Source organism: Notolepis coatsorum (genome assembly GCF_963971535.1).
Source record: "Notolepis coatsorum genome assembly, chromosome: 8".
Classification (NCBI taxonomy): Eukaryota; Metazoa; Chordata; class Actinopteri; order Aulopiformes; family Paralepididae; genus Notolepis; species Notolepis coatsorum.
In genome coordinates, this window is record NC_140172.1 from 147,329,354 (window position 1) to 147,350,519 (window position 21,166).

Genomic DNA, 21,166 nt, shown 5'->3' on the forward strand with positions numbered 1-21,166 from the left:
GAGAGAGACTGAGACTCTTGGAATGGGTGTCTGGGAGGAAGTGGGGGGTCTTTCGATGTTGATTAAACGGCAAGCAACTAATGTCATGAGTGCCAAATTAAAGGACAATAAATCCAATCTAACTGAAATTGTGTAGCACAGACCTTTCTATGGATCAAAACCTCAATATTATTATGGTGTAGTTAATACTTCATGTATCCTTAATCCCTAGGCTAATGAGGCACTAAGATGTTAGTAAAAAGTAAAAAGCCAAAGTAACGGTATATGTATGTGTGTGTGTGTGTGTGTGTGTGTGTGTGTGTGTGTGTGCACTGTGCACGAGTGCACATCTAGGGGCGGGGTGTAGATTTGGTCTCCCTGATGTTGACTCCTTAACCACAGCCTTGGGTTGTTTAATACTGTACAAGTGTTTCATAACGGCCGTTGTGTGGGCTGGTTTCGGGGCCGGTGCGTGGGCCGGTGCGTCTGAATGTCCCGGGCTGAATTTGTGTCCCAGTCCGCCACTGCACTACACAATGGCTGAACGGCTCAGGAGACAGGGATTGATATCAGCCAATTAAGGGGTTAAAAGCCCAGTCTAGATGACCTACCCAAGGATCTGAGGCTGCAGCCCATGATGGGTTAAAAGGTCTGCTAGGTCTGTAGGACCAAGAAAGTTGCAAAGAAGTTTGCTAGCATTTATTGTTACTCAGCTAGAAATACATTTCCAAGCGAGTGCAAATGCACACTTCAAGATTCTTATGATAGTACAACAAATGTATAGCATACACCTTAAAGTTTAAATCAAATCAAATCAATTCACATTTATTTGTAAGGCCCGACAACACACGTTAATGTCCCCATGGGCCGGACACGTCTTCTTTAAACAAGTCAAGAAGAAACATCACAATAAATAAAGAACAAAACAAGAACACCATAAAGTCCAATTTTTTTTACATAAATGCAAAATAAATGCAACACTCCCAGACATACCCCACGCGAAGGTAAGGAAAAACTCACTAAAACCTAGCAATAGGAAAAAATGCACCACAGGCAATGTGGAGGAGAAAAGCCTTAGAAGGGCCATTCAAGGGGGGATCTCCCTTCTTAGATGTCGGTGATAGTAGTGTTGCAGACGGACAGCACTCATGTGTGTAGTGAAACACAGATAAGTGCATGCGATAGCAACTGAACATTTTTAAAGATTAAAGATAGAGATGATAGCGGATCTATTTAAGGCAAAGGGGCGGCGCAGAGAGGGTCACATCCTCCCTCCCATCCTTAAACTGTCTACCCTTCATGTCACATTTTTTTCCTTCCGAATTCTTAGAATTTGACCAGCCAGTAGCTTTCAATGGTAGCCATTTTGACATGATCATTAGAATCTGATGATGATTTTGAATCTCAAAATTATCATCTCCTTATGTGAGATAGATCATACACATCTATGATTTATCTCATGATCTAGAGATAGATTTAGACTGATGACCTTTATGGCTGAACAGCTGTTGTGCAAGCTAACATATTGGTATTAGGACAGGTGCAAACATCCACAATAGTTGTAGATAAAGGTCATTTTACAGATGAATTTCTTTGTGACCAACCAAAAAGTATGGTCACAACCACCTACTGTTAACTGGTTTACGTTCACAAATCATGGTTTCACTTTTATTTATGTTGACGTTTCTTGTATTACTACCCCAAGTTTACACAACGGGTCAAAAAATTACCTGCATACAGTACATTCCCTGTGGAAGATGAATTGCACTCATCAAAGTGGCCTTTACTAGGCAACATCTTTGAAATAAATGTTAAAAATATGTTTTTGATGTTCACAATCTTTTTCAGATGTATACATTCACTTTTCTTTCTTAAATAGGTAAGAGTTTTTTTTAATTGTACCCCAATGGTTACTCACCAGGGGAGACAACAACCCTATATATTGCCTATAGAATTCTGTAGGAACTTTTGATCCTTGCAGAAACTTTGTCAGGAATATCTTTAATGCCTTTACCACTAAACCTCTTCACATTTACACCTTCTAGAGTGTCTACATCCCACTGGCCGGGAGGACGGAGGCTGTGACTGGTGAGGTTAAGATAAGGTTGAGATGAGGTTAAGATAAGGTTGAGGTAAGGTTATTGTAAGGTTGATATATGGTTTAAGCTACAACTTTGCAGCTTGGCCAACAAGTGACAACCCACTTCCAGGTTACAGCCAAGGTCCCTCTCGAGGGATGGGATCTAGACACAACCCTCTGGATGATGGGATCTACATACTTCTCTCTGGATGATGCGATATAGACACTACCCCCTGGATGATGCGATATAGACACTACCCCCTGGATGATGGGATCTAGACACTACCCTCTGGATGATGGGGATCTAGACACTTCTCTCTGGATGATGGGGATCTAGACACTACCCCCTGGATGATGGGATCTAGACACTACCCTCTGAATGATGGGATCTAGACACTTCTCTCTGGATGATGGGATATAGACACTACCCTCTGGATGATGGGATCTAGACACTACCCTCTGGATGATTGATCTAGACACTTCTCTCTGGATGATGGGATCTAGACACTTCTCTCTGGATGATGGGATATAGACACTACCCTCTGGATGATGGGATCTAGACACTACCCTCTGGATGATGGGATCTAGACACTACCCTCTGGATGACACATTTCATGTATGTTTTATTTTAGAAGAAAAACAACAAGAGATGGATAATGTTAGGTAACATTTGCACAGCCATTACATAAATTACACTATAGTGAGAAAGAGGAATTAGCTGTGCCTACTAGACAAGGTACAGCTGGTCAGATGTTGACCTCAAAGTTGATCTGCAGTAGATGTGTCTGAACTAGGCGATTCTTAGACTAGATTACTAGACTAGGACTTGTATAGCCCAGACTAGACTTCTAGTCCAGACCATTTAGTAACTACCTCATTTGGGAGGTTTATGCTACCGATTCTTAGATTTACTTAATACACGACAAATAAACACATTTCAAACAGAACTACATTAATTACTGTGTGGTCAAATCACATTTAAATTATGCATAATGTAATTTCAAATCATCTCTACTGGTAAAAAATGTACTCACAATAATTACATCCAATTTATATCACAATCTGTAATAGGGTCAATATTGAATATCTCAATAATCCAATATCAATATCTAATATTATTGAGTTGGCAGGAATTATGGCTCTAGCCTGGACACGAATGACTAAAGGTGGGGTAGGGAATTTGTTTAGAAACATTTGGTCATATTTGATTAAATTATCTACATGCCCACAGCTACCAGCAACTCAAAGGTGACTCCGTGACCGTCCCAGGTTCTGTTATCAGCCGGTCCAGAACCTCAAGGGTGCCTGAACCTTAATCAATCAAAGATTATTTTTGGCCCGTCAAGTAGTCTTTCTGCCGTCACCTCGGAAAACAGACACTGCCGTCGTGTTCCTCGTTGGAAAGTAGCCGCAGTAAACGAGCGCCTGCCGATCAGAGGCTGGGAAATAAACTCAAAGCTGCCGGTGCCGGGTGCCAGTCTGTGGACAACATGGCTGTGTGTGCAGAGTGCCAGGTGCCAGTCTGTGGACAACATGGCTGTGTGTGCAGAGTGCCAGGTGCCAGTCTGTGGACAACATGGCTGTGTGTGCAGAGTGCCAGGTGCCAGTCTGTGGACAACATGGCTGTGTGTGCAGAGTGCCGGGTGCCAGTCTGTGGACAACATGGCTGTGTGTGCAGAGTGCCAGGTGCCAGTCTGTGGACAACATGGCTGTGTGTGCAGAGTGCCAGGTGCCAGTCTGTGGACAACATGGCTGTGTGTGCAGAGTGCCGGGTGCCAGTCTGTGGACAACATGGCTGTGTGTGCAGAGTGCCAGGTGCCAGTCTGTGGACAACATGGCTGTGTGTGCAGAGTGCCGGGTGCCAGTCTGTGGACAACATGGCTGTGTGTGCAGAGTGCCGGTGGCAGTCTGTGGACAACATGGCTGTGTGTGCAGAGTGCCGGGTGCCAGTCTGTGGACAACATGGCTGTGTGTGCAGAGTGCCGGGTGCCAGTCTGTGGACAACATGGCTGTGTGTGCAGAGTGCCGGGTGCCAGTCTGTGGACAACATGGCTGTGTGTGCAGAGTGCCGGGTGCCAGTCTGTGGACAACATGGCTGTGTGTGCAGAGTGCCGGGTGCCAGTCTGTGGACAACATGGCTGTGTGTGCAGAGTGCCGGGTGCCAGTCTGTGGACAACATGGCTGTGTGTGCAGAGTGCCAGGTGCCGGCACTCGAACAGCGATGCTGAGCTCGCTCCTTTTCTGCCGGAACTGCAAAGTTGCCTACCCCCACTTTAACGCTTAAAAGCGTCATTCCCAGCCATGCTCAAGTTGCCGGAGGACGCTTTACAGCGTCCTTATATCAATATTTCAAAAATCTGCGATCGGATTCATATTTCCCCTCCGCTGGCCTGAGATCCACCAGGAGGACCCACTGAGCTCTCTGGCGGTTCAGGAGCGCCATCTGGTGGCCGATCGGCGCAATCGCCAAACAGGAAGTGCTATGGAGGTTGTGCTGGTCGGCCGTATTACTTCCGGGCACTCTGTTTGGCTACCGGGACTCGATCTCGACACAATACATTGCGATCGATTGCCAATAACTCGATAAACAACATGATTTGGACATATATACTATTATACAAGCTGGAAATGGACCCGATATTTCTACATACCATAATAGGTAAATGACTGTTCCACGCTCATCGCCCAACGGCGCGAGGAGGATACGGTAAGATTCAGCATTATTTTTGATCGTATTCCATATAAACTGTTATGATGAACATATCACCCACACTAGATGAATGATATAACGCTGCCCACGGAATTATAAACGATCCCCCGCCCATCCGGTCATCATCAGATGATACGTAGATCATTCTAGAAGTACGTCCAATTGAAATTTTTTATATCGCCCCGATTGCCATCAAACTGTATTTCATCATCAATATAATGCATTTGGGGCTATATATCACGTTCTGGAGAAAGCTGCAGAAAGAGATGAAAACATACTTATACATTAGACCATACTTTACTATGAATATGTGAATGAAAAAGTTTAACGTTGCTACACAATGAACAATACATATAGGACTTTGAATGGGCCCTAATAATGGCAATGTAGCAATAGAATTTAAAAAGTTATAGCCCTGCAAAGAAGGGGGATTTCTCCATAGACAAATAGCGCTGGCAATCCACAGTCATTTTCCGGATTTCTGGCCGGCACCCATAGTGTTAAGCTTGATCATAAAGATTATATAGAATAGGTCAAAGGGTTCTCATAACGCATCGTGTGCATGTCTGGGGTTTAAAATGGAATTCAATTAGTTAACATAATATGCCTTTATTTGAGAACATCACACTTATTTGAATTGAATTTGATATGCATTTTAAGGGTCCGAAGGTTGTGCACCTAAGGATTAAATTACAGATGTGTAAATGGTGTCATTATTACATTACAGATGTGTAAATTGTCATTATTTGCACTTTGCGACGACAAGATATGCAGAGATCACAGTACATTTCAATGTAGATTATTCACAAAACAAGGCAGATGGATTTCATCAACACACAAAAGGAGTAATTCAACACATTATTTTTCAGAGACACTCAAGTCATCCATGCAACCTACTGTACAGTGTAACAACTTTTAGAGATGAATTTGGGTGTTTATTTACATTTTTATAGTTACTGTATAAAAAACAAGAAAAAAGAAATTGTCCATAATAGTTGGACAAAATGTAGCTTAAACTCTTCTGGTCAAAGTTAATGATGTCAATATTTCATGAAGGATCGTTTAGCATTTGTCAAAAGGAAGATGAATGGGAATTTGCCTGCGTTTGGAACGTGACAGGGTGGCACGCTAACATTAAAAAAAGAAGAAAAAAAATCCATAATAGTTGGACACAATGTTGCTTTGATTCTGAAACAACTCTTCTGGTCAAAGTTAATGATGTCAATATTTCATGAAGGATCGTTTAGCATTTGTCAAAAGGAAGACGAATGGGAATTTGCCTGCGTTTGGAACGTGACAGGGTGGCACGCTAACGCCTAGTTACACGTCACCCTGCATGGGTATACAAACGTAGTCACTGAAAAAGCACACAATTCATTAAAACCAAACAAAGGAAGCACAATCTCTAAGGGTTAAGGCTGATGAGCATTAATCAGTTTGTTCATTATTATCATTTCTTTTAAACAGCTATAGTCTACATGTATCTATATTTTACAAGTTGAGGTATTTGCTAATTAAAGATCAAATCGTGTGAGGAGGCCTATGGGTCAAAAATGTATTTCTAAAAACTTAAAACCATTTTAAAAACCAGTTTGAAGGCAAATAAAAACAAGTGGGGATAGTTCAAAATTGAGGAAAAATAAGGATTTCCAATTAGCTGATAAAGAAAGCATTCCGTCGTCAAATGTTGTTAAGACGTGTGGCTGCACCTGGGCCCTCCCTGCAGGACTATACCACGAAAGAAGACTTCTGTCGGAATTCACCCTGAAATGGAAGAAAATATTCCATCACAATTGGAAGCAGCATTTTCCATATAAAGTTGATTTATTGCGGATTAGAGACATCATCCAAGGGATAAAAACATGATAAAATGCAAGCACTTATTTCCATCATGGTCCCCGATTGATTTGATTTTATTGTGGATTAGTTGTTGATTATTGTGGAAAGTTAAATCTCAAGCATTCTCGAAGTCAACTTCCTGTCTGTTGTTGCTACGCAACTACGGCTTGGGGGAAACATGCACCCCGGGAACATTGTGTACGGTTCATTTAGTGCAGAAAATGGATCGGAAAAGCGGCAAATTAAACACAAGGGTAATTTTCTTCATTGCATCACAATGCCAAAGAGCTGCGGTGTTACGTTTTGTACTAATAACTAAATCAAAAATTCAAATCGAACGTCTTATATATATGGTTATGAAATTAACAAGAATGTGATAAAAGATGTAATAAAAACGGAGTTCAACAAATACATTTGATCGTAGAAACCCGTTTGTTGTCGCCTATACGACGATGGCGGTGGTCTTCCCGAATACTCTCCTGTGTAATACATTTTAAGATAAGCTAATTTAACATGATATATAATAGTAACTGACAATCCAGACGGAGGAGAGAAAATTATAACAAAATAAAAAACATAGAAAGCTAAGAAATGGACAATACCAGTGTTTTTAACATGTGGGTAGCAAGTGATATTTGCCTTGATACTAAATGAATGCCTCAAAATAATTATTCGTAATTATCATTTTCTTTATACCTGTCCTCCCATCCCAATTTTTTGTCGTTCTGCCAATTCCCTTCCTGTTCGTTGCACTGTCGGTCTGGGGAGGGTGTAGACTACCTCATGCTGTCCTACTGTCGGTCTGGGGAGGGTGTAGACTACCTCATGCTGTCCTACTGTAGGTCTGGGGAGGGTGTAGACTACCACATGCTGCCCTACCGTCGGTCTGGGGAGGGTGTAGACTACCACATGCTGCCCTACTGTAGGTCTGGGGAGGGTGTAGACTACCACATGTTGCCCTACTGTAGGTCTGGGGAGGGTGTAGACTACCACATGCTGCCCTACCGTCGATCTGGGGAGGGTGTAGACTACTACATGCTGCCCTACTGTAGGTCTGGGGAGGGTGTAGACTACCACATGCTGCCCTACTGTAGGTCTGGGGAGGGAGTAGACTACCACATGCTGCCCTACTGTCGGTCTGGGGAGGGTGTAGACTACCACATGCTGCCCTACTGTCGGTCTGGGGAGGGTGTAGACTACTACATGCTGCCCTACTGTCGGTCTGGGGAGGGTGTAGACTACCACATGCTGCCCTACTGTAGGTCTGGGGAGGGTGTAGACTACCACATGCTGCCTTACTGTCGGTCTGGGGAGGGTGTAGACTACCACATGCTGCCCTACCGTCGGTCTGGGGAGGGTGTAGACTACCACATGCTGCCCTACTGTAGGTCTGGGGAGGGTGTAGACTACCACATGCTGCCCTACCGTTGGTCTGGGGAGGGTGTAGACTACCTCATGCTGCCCTACTGTCGGTACGGGGAGGGTGTAGACTACCACATGCTGCCCTACTGTCGGTCTGGGGAGGGTGTAGACTACCACATGCTGCCCTACCGTTGGTCTGGGGAGGGTGTAGACTACCACATGCTGCCCTACTGTCGGTCTGGGGAGGGTGTAGACTACCACATGCTGCCCTACTGTCGGTCTGGGGAGGGAGTTTCACTGGGAGAGCGTAACACATGCAGAGGTTCACACCATCTCCCCCAGATCGCATCTCTGCTGAAGGAGGCGCTGGTTGCTGTTTGCAACGACCAGGACTCATACCCCACCGGCTTCCCACCCGTGACAACCGTCTCTGCGGTGGAAGGCGAGTGCTTAAGACCTCTATGCTACCCAGCGGCCCTCGTTTGACCATTACAGAACGGTTTAGTAGTAACATTAGTTATGCGTCTTAAAGGCTCAAGCAGTGATCCTAGTAGTAACATTAGTTATGTGTCTTAAAGGCCCAAGCAGTGATCGTAGTAGCAACATTAGTTATGCCTTAAAGGCCCAAGCAGTGATCGTAGTAGCAACATTAGTTATGCCTCTAAAGGCCCATGCAGTGATCCTAGTAGCAACATTAGTTATGTCTTAAAGGCCCAAGCAGTGATCGTAGTAGCAACATTAGCTATGCCTCTAAAGGCCCATGCAGTGATCCAAATGTAAACAAAGTGGTAGCCCCACCACCAAAAATAACATCCCATAATGCCCTAAAATACGGCCCAAAATACATCCACAATACGTCTATGTTTGAGTGAGCGAATGACGCAAATGAGTAAGCGAATCGCGCCGTGGGGGAAAACACTGGTATTGTCCTTTTTCAAGACTTTCAAGACACTTACGTCTTCATCATCCTCGCCACCTCCATACACGGACGGGGGCTGATATTTGTCTGCATTAGGTCTTTGTTGTCTGTAGAGAGAAACACAAAGACTAAAATGAGACACATTATCCTCCCATTGCATACCTGTAACCTAAGGAGGTCACACAACATATACCATATACAAGCAGGGCAGTCTGCTAACTCGTACTGTAGGCTACATTAGTCTGGGGAGGGTGTAGACTACCACATGCCTCCTCCGTCGGTCTGGGGAGGGTGCAGACTACCACGTGTAGGGCTGCAACTAACGATTATTTTGGTAGTCGACTAATCTATCGCTAATTTTTTTCGATTAGTCGACTAATCTAACGATTATTTCTGTCACACCCTCCATCTCTGCTTCCTGTGGGCGCGGTTCATTTTCCGGGCTCTTAGCAGACTTCTTAGCTTAACATAACAGACTGACAGTAAGTCTGGGGGAACTATTGGGATAACTGGGGTTGCAACAAAAGTGCAACTAGGGCTAAAAACACAATGAAATAAAATAATAATAATAAATAATATATCCTTCTTAGCAGACTTCTTAGCTTAACATCCCAGGGAACTAATGGGATAACTGGGGATGTTGTTTGCTCCTGACAAGAGTCTCAAAGTCTGGGGTGATGGTAGACAAAGCAACTCTGAGGTCATGCTCAATGTCCAATCTGTTCCTCTGCTTTGTCTTCAGCTGGACCAGAGCTGAGAAGCCACTTTCACAAAGATAGGTGGTGCAATTTTTTTTTAAATCAAACGTTAAAAAAAATTAGAATAAATAAATTATACGACACATCGACGCAGAAATTCGGCGTTGACGAGTTTTTATGATCGACGTCGTCGATTATGTCGACTAATCGTTGCAGCCCTAACCACATGCCTCCTCAGTCAGTCTGGGGAGGGTGTAGACTACCACATGCCTCCTCAGTCAGTCTGGGGAGGGTGTAGACTACCACATGTCTCCTGTGTCAGTCTGGGGAGGGTGTAGACTACCACATGTCTCCTGTGTCAGTCTGGGGAGGGTGTAGACTACCACATGCCTCCCCAGTCAGTCTGGGGAGGGTGTAGACTACCACATGTCTCCTGTGTCAGTCTGGGGAGGGTGTAGACTACCACATGTCTCCTGTGTCAGTCTGGGGAGGGTGTAGACTACCACATGTCTCCTGTGTCAGTCTGGGGAGGGTGTAGACTACCACATGTCTCCTGTGTCAGTCTGGGGAGGGTGTAGACTACCACATGTCTCCTGCGTCAGTCTGGGGAGGGTGTAGACTACCACATGTCTCCTGTGTCAGTCTGGGGAGGGTGTAGACTACCACATGTCTCCTCTGTCTGAGAATTAAACCCAGGTCTCCGAGTGATTCGACCTCTACACTAACCTGCCACTCCACATTAAGCATCTTCAAAAGAGAATAATAAGAATGTATGTTCTTACCTGGGAGCATTCCCTGTAAACGTGAGGAGAAAGAAAAACACAAAATCAGTAAAAAACAAAACATATACCATCGGAGTAATGTTGAAACCCTGTATTTCCCCATAATGTCTGATTTGTTTTAAAATTGAAACAAGCATACACCGTGTCATAGATGCAGAGCATTCTCCTATAGATTGATTGACTGGTCTTACACAAAGTGCCCTGCCCATGTGCTGCCACTAGGGGCAGAGGGGTGAGTGACATTGCTGATCTATAAGCTGTATAGAAATACAGCCGACTGTTGTCCCTGGGAGACACAATATGTATAAATAGGAAAGAATGTCCAATTTGCAGGACATTTGTGTGGATATTACGGGACAATTACTGGGGGGGGGGGGGGGGGGAACATAAACTGTAGTCTAATATATTTTTACTGGGTGCCTTGGCCTTAACTCTCCAAAAAAAACAGATTGTCAATTAGATATTTCAGCACCATGGAGAGTGCTTTGCATTTATAGGCCTGTTTTTCTTGCTGGGCCGTGCTGTTTCTAGGAGCCTTCTGACTAAGTTCACACCCTTTTTTTAGTTTGAAATGGTCCGAAATTGTCCAAAAGTTAAACTGTCACTTTTCTTGCAGTTCTTCTTGCTTTGATTATAGTTCATGTTGCCAATTGACAACCAAACCAAACCCTCCAATCAAACCCATGTGGTCACGCAGGTCAGCCTTTTATTGGACATCGTTTTGAAACCCATATCTGCCATCATTAAAAAAAAAAGGGGGGGGTGGCTTCAAACTTGCAAGGATATGTCTTTCATTATGGTAGTTTTGTCCTCATTCCTTTCATCGAAGGCTGACAGCGCACAGATGAGATGGTACTTCACAGGTACTGAGAAGGTATCCTACGCTCACTCTGGGTTGCCAGGTTGTGCAGGAATAACTACACGTAGTATGTAGGGGTCAAAATGGTAGCTCGATCTAATCTGGCAACACATATCCCCCATACTAAGCCCAATTTAACTCATGTCACTACACAACTTAATTAAGAACTTTTGGGGTAAACGGGAAATAATCAGGTGAACTCCACCTGGTCTTGTTGCACAAATGTTACGAAATAGGCTACTATACGTTTTCTGATTCATTAGATGCACGATTTCTTGGGTATTCTCCTGCTTTTGGTTCGGTTTGAAACCTCAAAACGAACCGCCCCAGAGTTCACTTGGAGGCGGACCAAGACCACCCCAAACAGGCAGACCGGGCAGGGATCGTTAAGATTACCAAACGAACCTCACCACGGGGAGGTAAACGCACCAGGGTTTCGATTCAAGCGGACTAAACAAGGCTGGCGTGCGAGCGTGATTATAAAAAGTCTCTTCGCGCGCCATGAAAACAGGCAGCGTGAGTGAAGACTGCACTGCAAAATTAAACGTTGCCATGGTTCTCAAAGTGTGCGTGTCGACAAACGCAGCACCAGCCAGCAATGTGTATGTGTGTGCGCTGGAGTATAGACTAGGCTACTTCCAGTGCATTAGTGCATAGATGGTGACTAATAAAGGAGGACAAAAACAATAAGAATTCATATATTTAACATTAGCATGATTTATTGAAATGTGGGACATGTTTTCCTTCTGTTGGGGGGGGACATAGGACAAAGGGCTAACTCGAGGGACTGGCCCGGTCAGATCCGGAACTTTGGTCACTCTCTATATAAAAAGGGAGATACAAAATATATACATGTAATAACACATGTATATACATGTAATAACACATGTATACATGGTATAACATGTAATAACAGATATATACATGTATTAACACATACAGATGTAATAACACATATATACATAACATATATACATGTTATAACACAGATATATACATGTAATAACACATGTAATAACACATACATGTAATAACAAGATTATATACATGTAATAACAGATTATACACGTGTAATAACAGTGAACAGCAGCATATGGATGCATGGAGCTACGACAGAGCGGTGAACTCACTGGGCAGGTATCCTTTCTTGTGGGCGTACCACAGGCCAAAGCCCAGCAGCAGCAGTGCACACAGAGCCACGATCACCCCGGCAACGATGCCACCCGTGTTCACGTCGCCTGGAAGAGAGGGGAAGGTCACATGGTCAAGTGCGTGCAGTGGCTAGGATGTTAAAGGAATACCAAACAAACTAGAATATTTATTTTGCCTCAATCTCGACATGCATCCCAAAATACAAACTGTTGATGCGTCATGTCATTGTGATGTCATACAGTCAGGTTTATAAATATATTTGTAGTAGAAAAGACTCACGCACATCCAAAATATAGCCACGGGTGCTTGACTCAAATAGATATGTAAAGTTGTGGGGGAAAAAAAGTCAGCACACCGTCTGCAGTGTTCCCAAGTTTAATATAATTTAACACAACGTTTCGGCCCGTGGCCGAACACTTGAAAAAGGCCACAGGCCGAAACGTTGTGTTAAATTATATTAAACTTGGGAACACTGCAGACGGTGTGCTGACTTTTTTCCCACAACTTTATAAATATATTTGGACATACATCATCATTTTAAACTATTTTTATTATTTGTATTACTGAATGAAACTGTAAACAGAAAGGCCTATTGGGACGCTAGATCCTAACACTGATTTAAGATAAGATAAGATATTCCTTTATTGATCCCCTTGGGGAAATTTACATTACCACCTCTATCTTTTTTATGCTCGCTTATGCCTGTATTTTGTACTGTTGTGAAGCACTTTGAACTGCAACTTCTGTATGAAAAGTGCTTGTAATTATTTATTATTATTATTATACAGTTTTCACAATGTTGGCTCTGTACACCACCGCAATGGACTCGAAATGAAACAATCAAGATGTACTTTAAATCAGGTGGACAGGGTCAGTTTCAGTTTGGATTTTCAAGTTTTGGAAATGTGTGCAATGTTATGGGTGTAATGAATGTGAAGCGGTCGCCTCGCAGACGGACTTGTGTCACGAGTGTGATCGATAATTAGGGAAGCTTCAAAACGCAAACGCAAGGTTTCACACGTCTGGCCGTTGGAGAAAGTGGCACGACACGGGGGGCGTCACGTGAGGAACTGAGCGAGGAAGTTGAGGTCAACAGCTGCTGCTACAAAGAAGGCTGGGACCATGAGGAACGTTCTAATCTACCCAATCAGAAGGCTGGGACCATGAGGAACGTTCTAATCTACCCAATCAGAAGGTTGATTGCATTCGAGACGCAGCGCACTGCTACACCCTTAGAACCCACCCAATTTTAAAAAGTGCTGCTGTAAGTGGAATGTTCTTGTTAAAATAAGTGTTAACTAGCTCTGCAGTAAACACAAAATACATTTCCTGGAATCCCATCCCCCACATATCCAATCAGGGGAGAGAACCCTAGATTTTTTTACTTATTTCAAGACATCTTGCCATGCCAAAATGTGCTTACTGCACCGGTAGATTACTTTACTTGTTTCAAGGACACATTTCTTAAAACTAGTTTTTATTTCTTATTTTTGTCTGATAATGTTTGCAGTGTGAAGTTTCCTCTCCTGGTTGGATAAAGTAGAAACGGGATACCAGGAAATGTATTTAGTGTTTACTGCAGAGCAGAGGGACTGGTGGGGGGGGGCATGTTACTGACCAGACACTCTATATCAGTGATGGCTTTCGGAGTGTAGAGCTATTATTTTAACATATAGACTACTTATTTTAACAAAAATACCACTTACAGCACCTTGAAATTAGACTGCCAAGTCTGTGGCTTATTTTGTTTCTGATGTGGCAGAAATTGTGCCCTCTAGTGGGATAAGAGGGAAACGCATTAGAAGTGTACATGTGGTAGCGCGTGTTATTTCTTTTCGTAGCCGCATTTTGCGGAGACACTCTCTGATTGGCCACTGACTGACGCTCTCTGATTGGCCACTGACATGTTTGCCCAATCGCGTGACGAGCTGTGTCTTTGCCCATTTCCGGGTCGAACAGCCTGCAAACGACCTAACGCCTAGTTTATCACTGGTTAAGCTTAGGCGACTCTTTCACAGTTGGTTAAGGTTAGAGTTTGGAATCAGGGCTGGTGTTCTATCGCCCTGCTCTAAGACAAACTCTAACCTTAACCAACTTCGAAAGAGTGCCTAAGCTTAACCGGTGTAGAAACAGGCGTCACACGATTGGGCGCACATGTCACATGAAGTGGCCAATCAGAGAGCGTCTCCGCAAAATGCGGCTACGAAAAAAAATAACGCTGGTAGCGCAACAATACACAAATAAAAAAGGGGAATACCACCCATTTTAAGAATCAGTCACATCTTCCTGTGACCCAGGACAGTTCAGTCAGCATTTATGAGCTACTCTACTAAAGCTAGAAAGAGAGAGAACCCTCCAAATCAGTGACATCACAGAGATGTAAATCTGAGGTCGCTCCAGACAAAGAATGAGCGACTTACACTTTTGCAGCAGCAGTTTGCATGTTTGTCCACCAGATGGAGCCAGAGATCGCTTGACTGAGTCAAGTAAATGGACTGACATTTTTATAGAGCTTTTAAAGCGCTTTACAGCTTATGCCTCACATTCACCCAATTCACTCACACAATGACGGCGGAGACGACCATGCAAGGTGCCAAGCTGCTCATCGGGAGCAGTTAGGGGGTTAAGTGATCAAGGACACTTCGACGCGCTGCCTCTTGACAGTTCCGGCTGACATGTTCAGCCAAACCGGTTTGACTCCCGTTTGCAAACCACACATTCTACACACCTGCAACAACAGGTTTGAGGATTACACCTACTTGCAGTCGTGTCTAGTGTGACCTCCTTTAGAGCTCGATAATGTTCCATGACTAATAAATAGGTCAACTGTAGTCTAACACACTCTTTTGCTATTATGGTTCTATTGACATATTGTAAATATTCGATTGCTACTGCATTAGTGCTTTAATATACCGTTTCTATGCCTCGCGCCTTCATTAAGGTGCTCAGTGGAAATAAGCACGCTAGCTATATTGTAAATGGTAAACGGCTGCATTTATATAGCGCTTTTATCCACATTCACACACCGATGGCGGAGGCAGCCATGTAAGGTGACGACCCCTAACGGCTCCCGATGAGTCTTGCTCAAGGACACTTCGACACGCTGCCCGGGAGGAGTGGAAATCGAATGGGGGAACCTCGGGATAAACCAGACGACTGCTCTACCTACTGAGCCCCATTACATTATTGTGTAATACATGACGTTTTTGATATGGAATATTGTGTGTGACACGGTCTCCAATGTTGTCAAATGTTGTCGAATTGAATAATCATAATAAAAAGTCAGTCAATTAATTCAAACGGTAACTTACGGACATCCATCTGCATGGCTTTACAGCGCTGGGAAGGCCCGGCCTCGTTGCTGGCTTCACAGTAATAAGACGCAGTGTCCTTCTTGGCAACACTGGGAAACTCCTATGATGGGGGAGGGGGCAGGGTAAATATTCAGATGTGAAGAATGTTGGTTAGATAATAATAATAACTTATTTGTATAGCACCTTTCAGCTCAAAGTGCTGCACAGCAGTAAAAAAGAAAAAGACAGGCATAAAATGGGCAAAATAGACAAAAATAGACAAAGTCAAGACAAGACATAACAGCAAATCACAGTTCTTTATATATTAGGATCCAACATCACAACAGGCCTCTTTGTTTACGGTTTGATCGTCACACATACGACAATTTTAAAATAAACTGTAATAAAAGAGCAGCAATATAGTGTTGTAAAAAAGTGCAGTGCAATAAAACACGTTAGTAAAATAGAATAGATCCGAGTAAAATAATGCAAAAGTGCAGTTCTGAATGACTGTTTGTCAGGTTGTTGAAAACCTGACAGTATTTCCTGTTTGATACGCACAGTTTAAAATCTGACAGTTTAAAACCTAGATAAGAAAAACCAATACAGCCCATTGCAGTTTAGACCTAGACTAGACTTAGACTGAAATGAAAACAAAAATATTAACCTTCGTGCCTTTTACCATATGCACTTTGCTACTAAGGAATCCACCGTGCCTATATTACTACCTACTAGAGGTGTAAAGGTACACGTATCCGTACCGAACAAGTTTCAGTGTGTACCGTACCGAACGGCTGTGTAGTGTACTGAACGAATACAACGGTATGTTAACCACTAACAACCGCCCACCGGGGGCTGTTTTTTTTTCACAATCTAATATAATTATTATTTTCTTTAAAAAAATGTACAAGTCGATTATTAATTTCAATATAGAATATTCGTTGACAGCCCTACAAGTACAATTAGTTACTGCACACTACATCACCCCTGAGTGGAACATGGAAAGCCAAACTCTCCCCCACTGTACCGAAAACCGTACCGAACCTTGACTTCAAAACCGAGGTACCGTACCGTGGTTTGTGTGTACCGTTACACCCCTACTACGCTAATATGTCTCTATGCACTCAAGACTGTAGCACTCAAGTTCAACACTGTTTGATGAACAATATCACTGACCCTTAGCCGAGTTGTACCCTTCCTGCTGACTTGTAAGTCGCTTTGGATAAAAGCTTCAGCTAAATGACTAAATGTAAATGACTAGACAGAGGGTTTAGTTGGCCATTGGGTAGGACATTTCTCAATACCAGAACTGGCTCCGACACTTAAATCCACTACCGGTCCTAAAAACAACTTTTCCCTCCTGGATACCTTTGTCTGTTGACATGTACATGCTGCCATGATTTAGCTTTTTTGGAAAACAAAAACACACTCAACGGATATCCATGAACTAGAGGAAAGTGTGAGCTCTCATTGTAAGAATCCAACAATTTGTAAGTACATTTTTTTTCAATACTTCATACTTTCTCACTGTGTTCTGATGCCTTTCTGCAGCACAGTACTGATATAGACACACGGCCCTGCCTCATAATGACACTGCTGCTAAAGGTTTTGCACTAAGTTCTCATTTACCTCTATATTTACACTCACTCATACATTTTTTAGCCACTGTCTACATTGTATATAGTCCTGTATACTGACCATATGTTACTTTATGTTTATAGATCTCGTTATTTATATATTTAATTTCTCTGCATGTCTTGCACATTACGAGCGGTGACAATAAAGCTGACTTTGATGATGATGATGATGAGGAGTCACTGACCAGATTCCCAGTCACGGGGTTGATCTGGTAGGTGGCGTTCTTGAACTGGGGGAACTTCTTGGGGTCCTCGGGGAGCAGGATGGCGTCTTTGAACCACTTGTAGGTGGGGGGCGGCGAGCCCTCGTTGTCCCGGCAGGACAGGACCGCCGCGCGGCCCGTCGTCACCGCCGTGGGGACCCTGCAGAGGGGCGGAGACGGGGGCACTGCGGGGACACAGCGGCCATGACAGGATACATTTTAAAATACTACATCACATTTAAAGCCCTCAACAACCTTGCCCCTCCCTACCTGTCCGACCTCCTCCACCGTCACACGCCCACCCGTCGCCTTAGGTCTGCAGATGCCAACCTCCTAACACCTCCCACGACCAAGCTCCGGACCTGGGGCGACAGGGCCTTTGCTGCTGCTGCCCCCTCCCTCTGGAATGCCCTCCCCCAGTCATATCCGTGATGCAAACACCCCGACATCTTTTAAATCAGCCCTCAAAACCCACCTTTTCAATCTTGCTTTTGACCTCTAATTCTGTCGGTTTTATTTTATTTTGTCATGTATTATTTTTGTTCTGTTTTGTTCTGTTTTTTTGTTTTGCCATAGTTTGTCTCTCCTGCCCATGTGAAGCGTCTTTGAGCACCTGGAAAAGCGCTATATAAAATAGATGTATTATTATTATTATTATTATGACTGACGTGTGGCAGCCAATGGACCCTTTTCACAGTTTGTAAACGATGATGTGCGTGCGTGCATTTTGGCAACAGAAAAAACAAAGAAAGACCGCAGTGGAATGGAAAATAAAATGGTAAAAAGTTCCTCTCAAAAGGTCACGCGGGTTTAATGCACTGGATTATGGCCATGGACGTTTTGATCATGTATATCACACTGTGAGGTACATGTAATTATATCATTGACTGGGTAATGTGTTCCAGTATGAGGACGACTAATGAAAAGTACAGTTAGTCATAGTATTGCACTGGGCACAGCCTCTACATTTAGCACCCATAGTATTGCACTGGGCACAGCCTCTACATTTAGCACCCATAGTATTGCACTGGGCACAGCCTCTACATTTAGCACCCATAGTATTGCACTGGGCATAGCCTCTACATTTAGCACCCATAGTATTGCACTGGGCACAGCCTCTACATTTAGCACCCATAGTATTGCACTGGGCACAGCCTCTACATTTAGCACCCATAGTATTGCACTGGGAACATGCTCTACATTTAGCACCCATAGTATTGCACTTGGAACATGCTCTACATTTAGCACCCATAGTATTGCACTGGGCACATCTATTTTTGACTACTCTAAGGCAAGCCAATAGAATAGTCTCGGACCCCTCCCATGTCTTACATGCCGAGTATGAGCTACTGCCCTCTGGGAGGATGTTTAGAGTTCCACGCTCTAGAGACTAAATAGGGTTAAAAACTCCTTTATTCCAATCTCAGTTAAACTTTTAAATAGTGCCAGATAAATGGCCGACAATTATCGAATAACTGATATTTGGTTGTTATATTATCGATATTCGATAACCAATATTTGGGTATACTATTCTATATATGTGGTGTTGCCAGGTACAGCAGGTACTTTACTTACTGTTTGGAGTCAGTTGTGTTGCGTCATGTCTGTATGTATACGTGTCTGTGGCTGTAGTGGGTGTAAGCCCAAGACAAATTTCCCAGCTGATGGGACAAATAAAGTGACTCTTGACTTGACCTGCTCTACATTTAGCAGCCATTAGGTAAATGTTTTGCTCTCTCTTCTTACAGGAGGCATGGACCAGTTTGTCTTTCAGATTAGATCAGAAGGGCTCTTAATTACTCTACTACTAAGGGATCAGTGGCCAGTATGTAAAGGGTACAGTGTTTTTTACAATCTGCACCAAAACAATGAGTGTCACAGAATACTTTGTTTATTTTATTTTTAAGGAAGTCTATTTTGAAAGGTAAACCAAAAAAAGAGACCCCAAAAGAATTGACGATAAACATCGTTTAGGCTATATACAAATGAGCCATTGCAACTTCAGACATCTTGTTTTTTTTTTTTATATACAGTTTGTATTTGTCCATTTATAAAAATAAAAAAGTATTTATATACTTCCATACATTGAAATAAAATACCGCCGTAGGATGTTTTTTGTAGCCAGTTTTTTGTTTCCTTTGTAGCCAGACTTCTTTCTTCATTTCTGCTTTTCAGTTTCATTACTGCGCTTCCCTTATTAGTGTTCTCTCCATTTGCCAACTCTTACCATTTACTGTACATTTCATTCGTATGTTACTTTTCTTTCAAATTAGGAGCCCAGAAAATATCCCCCACCAAAAACATATGTATACATTTGAATAAATTGTCTATTTCTAATATTTGTGTGTCCAACATTGTTTTCTCTCCTGTATAAAATACTCTTAAATGAAAATGGAAAATAAAAAAAGCAGTCTTACCCAAAACAGTGAGTTTCACACTGGTTTCGCCACCGTGGCTGTTGGAGGAAATGACACAGACGTAGACTCCATTGTCTTTGCGGGTCACCTTGTTGAACCTCACGGTGGCACCAAACAGCGTCACCCGTCCACCGTACGGTGCTGTCGTGAGAGAGGAGTCGTACCGTTGAGTACCCCAGATGAAGAACCATATAACGCTTTCCAGAGTAACGTTGCTATGAAGCTAACAACATCCGTGTATTCACTGACGTCACTACACAGATGTTGTCGTTAGCTTCTACCATCTAAAGATGGTAAGTTAGAGTGTTGTGTTCACTCAGTTAAAAAGAGTAGAGGTTGAGATGGGCCATCTAAAGAAATGTCTAAACTGACTTACCGTACTTTTCGCACTATAAGCCGCACCGGACTATAAGCCGCAGCAGCTAAATTGAATGATGTGTACATATATAAGCCGCACTGGACTATAAGCCGCAGGTGTTTTAATGTTTAATTACCATATGTAAGGGTTCGTGCACAGAGGGGATTGTCAGAAAAGAGATGGCTGTTTGAGGAAGCTCCCATTTATTAACATTTCAACAAACAAGTAGCTATTCTTGTGTGTTTTAACACCTCGCTAAGTGCACGCGCACGACCACACCCAGCTTCTCGTTTGTAGTCTTCCCACCAGCATTGGGACACAATACTGTCGGACACAATATATTTCGATTTTTACATTTTCGGGTTTGGTCCACATATAATATAAGCTGCACCGTTATATAAGCCGCAGGGTCGAAAAATGGGGGGAAAAGCCGCGGCTTATAGTCCGAAAAGTACGGTATATGGTTATTCAGTGCAAGGGTTCAATTACTGAAAAAGAAATGTTAATGATTTATGGTGCATGGTCATTCCTCTGGTGGCAAGGTTTTGCTGGACATTATGGGTAACCAAATTATCTCTAGTTGATTAAGGTAAGTTTAAGGTGAAAACAGTCCCAATGTTGCACAGTGATGCCAACATGACAAACGTGGGCACAGAGACCATTTGAAAACATTTCCATCAAACAAAGAAAAATAATCAAACTTACCTGTGGGTACTCCGTTATAAACCAGGTAAGTCTGTGTTCCTTTCATGTCATTGAACTTCCACTCAATCCTGGGGTTTGAGCCAAAGTCACCAGAGTACGTGCAGGTGAGGTCACCGCCTGAAAAAACACAACCGTTTTTATTAGAGGCAAACACTCAATCAAATATCAGTGTC

General features: G+C 43.1%; 1 protein-coding gene across 1 annotated transcript in view; it reads right to left on the bottom strand.

Moving 5' to 3' along the window:
- Positions 1-663: 663 nt before the first annotated feature.
- The window catches only part of f11r.1 (F11 receptor, tandem duplicate 1), a 38,103-nt gene continuing 17,600 nt past the window's right edge, over positions 664-21,166 (bottom strand). The window contains exons 3-10 of the mRNA XM_084320618.1: positions 20,994-21,110; positions 19,931-20,071; positions 17,496-17,698; positions 15,692-15,794; positions 12,359-12,466; positions 10,370-10,382; positions 8,927-8,996; positions 664-6,533 (exon numbers count right to left, since the gene is read on the bottom strand). Coding sequence (XP_084176744.1) covers positions 6,498-6,533; positions 8,927-8,996; positions 10,370-10,382; positions 12,359-12,466; positions 15,692-15,794; positions 17,496-17,698; positions 19,931-20,071; positions 20,994-21,110 — 791 coding nt within the window. The 3' untranslated portion in view covers positions 664-6,497. The remainder of the gene's footprint in view (positions 6,534-8,926; positions 8,997-10,369; positions 10,383-12,358; positions 12,467-15,691; positions 15,795-17,495; positions 17,699-19,930; positions 20,072-20,993; positions 21,111-21,166) is intronic.